General features: G+C 33.8%; 1 protein-coding gene across 1 annotated transcript; it reads left to right on the forward strand.

Annotated features, from left to right (window-relative positions):
- Positions 1-2,005: 2,005 nt before the first annotated feature.
- Positions 2,006-3,910, forward strand: LOC106313310 (probable prolyl 4-hydroxylase 4). The gene is made up of 7 exons (XM_013751095.1): positions 2,006-2,279; positions 2,395-2,452; positions 2,557-2,661; positions 2,864-2,921; positions 3,036-3,211; positions 3,295-3,364; positions 3,452-3,910. The coding sequence occupies exons 1-7, from the start codon at positions 2,140-2,142 to the stop codon at positions 3,745-3,747; spliced, it is 903 nt and encodes a 300-aa protein (XP_013606549.1). The 5' UTR covers positions 2,006-2,139; the 3' UTR covers positions 3,748-3,910.
- The last annotated feature ends 48 nt before the right edge of the window (positions 3,911-3,958 follow it).

The following is a 3,958-nucleotide window of genomic DNA, read 5'->3' on the forward strand; positions in this document are numbered from 1 at the left end:
CAAATGCGCCTGTTTTTTGGTTGTTTGGGATTGAAATAGCTTATGGATTTTCTAAATCAATATAATTGATTTGACTAAAGCTATCTTGGATGACAAAAAGAAGGATTGCAAGTTTAATAACTTCTACTTTAGACTTTAATTTCAACTAAATTATAATCAGTCTTTTATCCATATCATCTTAGTTATAATCGTAAGGATTTATTAGAATAAATAAACAGTTTCAACAATATTTAATATGTGATTTAATAAACAAAAGAACATGTAGGATTTTTAGGATTTAAAGAGATTGGAGACAATAGTTAATGACTATGAAAAGAATACGAAGCAGATGATGAAAAATGATTCGAGCAAATTAGTGGCAACACAGAGCTAAGCGAGATAAAAATATCAATCAATAAAGAATGAAAGAAGAATGAGCAGGGTTAAGTTATTACACAAGCCAAAACTAAGACAAATCAAACGACAGAACGTGAAAACAAATGTAAACAAGACAAGAGGAGATGGTGAAGATAAAATGCATTGAAAAACTGAATGCTAGATTAGTAAGTAAGAGACAAAAATAGATTAAAATGCAAAAACCCCGCGTCTTGGCGCGGATAACGATCCCTAGTAGTATTGATTCCTTCGTTTAGGTTTCTACCAAATGAGGATGATTAACCTATATTACTCTATTATAATAAAATTATATTTTAAATCTATTACATTACATACACGAACTATAACTGTGAAACTAAATATAATCTTACAATTAATTAGGCATCAGGTATAGTAAATCATATTATTCATGCTCAATGCAACAATCTAATCGACAACATCTTCCTTCACCTAACAATAACATTTTCTTCATTCCACATCATGATTTCTACCAAATTAGGATTTTAGCTAAAAATTAATTAATAATTATGATTCTAATATTTTAATAAATCTAAATATAATTTAAAAGTATTAAAAACAAATTATCAAGTTACAACTTAATGGCGGGTTTTGGAATTTTACCGAGTTTTTAAAACAATGAGTGTTTAGCTAAATTAGAATTAGATTATATACGAATCACCGAGTTTGACGGTTCAACTACATATAAGTCATGTATGAAAGCACCGGTCAATACAATTATAAATGTATTATGCTACACAATTTTTAAATATATAGTCTTTTAATTACCTAATCTTTGTTTTCTATAAACAAAGTTTTAAATAGAAATAAATTCCGTGTTTTGAAAGATAGACTCTTTTGTAGTATTTTAACTACCGAATCTTTGGGTTAGTGACGGACTTTAAGATTTTTACGGATTTATCGGTTTTTAAATATCAGATTTTAACTAAATTTGAACTATACTATATTCGGATCACTGGATGTTTCGGTTCGACCGCGGGTCTGGATCGAATACATAAACATTAGTAAAAACTATTATAACCTCTGCAAATATATATTATTAAATTAGTCTAAAATATGCCAAGTAAATCTTATGTTTCACCAATTTAACAAATTTAACTCTTATAAAATGTATAAAAATATAAAGATGTTGTGAGATAAGAATGTATACAAAATCTCAAATAAAAGAATTGACAAATTATATAATTTTAAACCAAAAAATATTTTATATAATAACAATAATATAAATCGTAATCAAAAATACTATTTGTATCACATTTTTATTAACCAAAAAAATCTGTGCTTTTGAAACGCATATCAAAATCTAGATTAATATAGATCCTAATTTTCATTCAAAAATTAAATTTCTCAAAAAAAATTAAAACAAAAAATATACTCAAAATCTAGTATAACATTAAAATCGAAAGATGTTGCATCCGAAAAATCAAATACAACAAAACTACAGATCTTATTGGTTATTATTCTGAATACAACAAAATCAATTCATATGTCACTATGCTTTTTCATACGATCTAACCAATTAAGAGTTAGACTACCCATCCGGTACGGTACGGTTCGGTTCGGACCAACATTCTCAAAAAAGCCGTTTTGTCGTTATCTGGTCTTAGGCAGGGCATAAACTTGTCACCACCGTCGACATTTTCCCCGAGAAAAAGAAACTTTTTTTTGTTCCTTCTTGTAGTTCCGTCTTCCCATCTATTTCCTTCCACCGACTCCTCTCGTACATCTAAGATCCGATCCACTACGATGATGTCGATGTCTCGCCGTGGAATGTTATCGTTCTTCGCCATCTTATCCGTCCTGCTTCAATGCACCAATTCCTTAACTAGCTCTCCTACCGCCATTATTAATCCTTCCAAAGTCAAGCAGGTTTCATCCAAACCCAGGTTTGTTCTCTCTCTCTATCGCAAAAATCCTCAAGTGATTTTGAGAAAGCTGAAACCTTTTTGATGTTTTAAAAAGTCTATGGCTTTGTCTTGTTTATTTATTTTCTTGTTTCAGGGCGTTTGTATACGAAGGGTTCCTCACGGAATTGGAATGTGATCATATGGTCTCCCTTGTGAGTTTCCTTCGTTATCATTCATTGCTTAATTTTGGAAACTTCTCTTTTCTTTTTCTGGTTAAAGATTCTGACTTTCGATTTATGTGGGGGAAAAAAAAAAGGCAAAGGCGAGCCTGAAGAGATCTGCTGTGGCTGATAATGATAGTGGAGAAAGCAAATTCAGCGAGGTTCGGACCAGCTCTGGCACCTTTATCCCCAAAGCAAAGGTTCGACTTTTCTCTCTGTGTTTGCATTGATCCTGCAAATGACAGATCTTTTCTCCAATGTCCGGTTGATTAGAACCTAACATAATGTTGTTATAACCTTTGATGTGATTCCTATTTGATTTTAGGTTACTTTGTTCATATCATTTGAATGATGGATTTTGGTAGTTGGAAGATTGATCTTTTAGTATTGTTGTGATCACAGGATCCAATTGTTTCCGGTATAGAAGACAAGATCTCCACTTGGACATTTCTTCCTAAAGGTTCAAGAATTGCTAACTAAGATTATTGCACAATCTTGACATCTTATATTATTGAAAGATTTTCATAAGATACAAATTTTCATTTAAGTTCATTTGGTTTCTGTGGGTGACTAGAAAACGGGGAAGACATGCAGGTATTGAGATACGAGCACGGTCAAAAATACGATGCTCACTTTGACTACTTTCATGACAAAGTCAACATTGTCCGTGGTGGACACCGCATTGCCACCGTTCTCATGTATCTATCCAATGTCACAAGAGGTGGAGAAACCGTCTTCCCCAATGCAGAGGTTTGTGCAGCACCTACCTATCAGATGATTACTGTAAATGATCTTCCTTCTCTCACTACAAAGATCTGATGTTTTTTGTGTAGATACCTTCTCGCCGAGTACTAACTGAAAACAAAGACGACCTTTCTGATTGTGCCAAGAAAGGAATCGCTGGTGAGTAACTAAACTGATACTAATAATCATTCTTCTCTTCTTGTAACAGTAAAGGGTATAAATTTTTACATCTTTTGTGTTTGTCAGTGAAACCAAGGAAAGGGGATGCTTTGTTGTTCTTCAACCTCCACCCTGACGCAATCCCTGACCCATTGAGCCTCCACGGTGGATGTCCCGTGATTGAAGGAGAGAAATGGTCTGCGACCAAGTGGATCCATGTGGACTCATTTGACAAGATTGTGACACCGGGTGGTAACTGTACTGATATGAACGAGAGCTGTGAGAGATGGGCAGTTCTAGGGGAATGCACAAAGAACCCAGAGTACATGGTTGGTACTGCTGAGCTTCCTGGCTATTGCAGGCGCAGCTGTAAGGCTTGTTAGACTTACCCTCCTCTTTCTTCTTCTTCTTCTTCTTATGTGCCATCAAAACTCTTTGTTGTTGTCTCTTGTAGAGTTGTTGTTATTTAACTGGAGTTTTGTAAAACTAGAACTGTTGATGAAAGACTCTTGTAGAGTTGTTATAATTTTGGTTTTTGAGGTCTTATGTAGGCCTGGGCAAAATAACCGGAACCGAAGAACCGAACCGGAACCG

The sequence above is a fragment of the Brassica oleracea genome, chromosome C9 (genome assembly GCF_000695525.1).
Source record: "Brassica oleracea var. oleracea cultivar TO1000 chromosome C9, BOL, whole genome shotgun sequence".
Taxonomy (NCBI): Eukaryota; Viridiplantae; Streptophyta; class Magnoliopsida; order Brassicales; family Brassicaceae; genus Brassica; species Brassica oleracea.

Bases quoted from the DNA above. Each gene is read 5' to 3' on its own strand.
- LOC106313310 (XM_013751095.1), top strand. From the start codon at position 2,140: ATGATGTCGATGTCTCGCCGTGGAATGTTATCGTTCTTCGCCATCTTA. The intron at 2,662-2,863 runs GTTCGACTTTTC...TTGTGATCACAG, and splicing joins CCTTTATCCCCAAAGCAAAG to GATCCAATTGTTTCCGGTAT. The intron at 3,365-3,451 runs GTGAGTAACTAA...TGTGTTTGTCAG, and splicing joins TGCCAAGAAAGGAATCGCTG to TGAAACCAAGGAAAGGGGAT.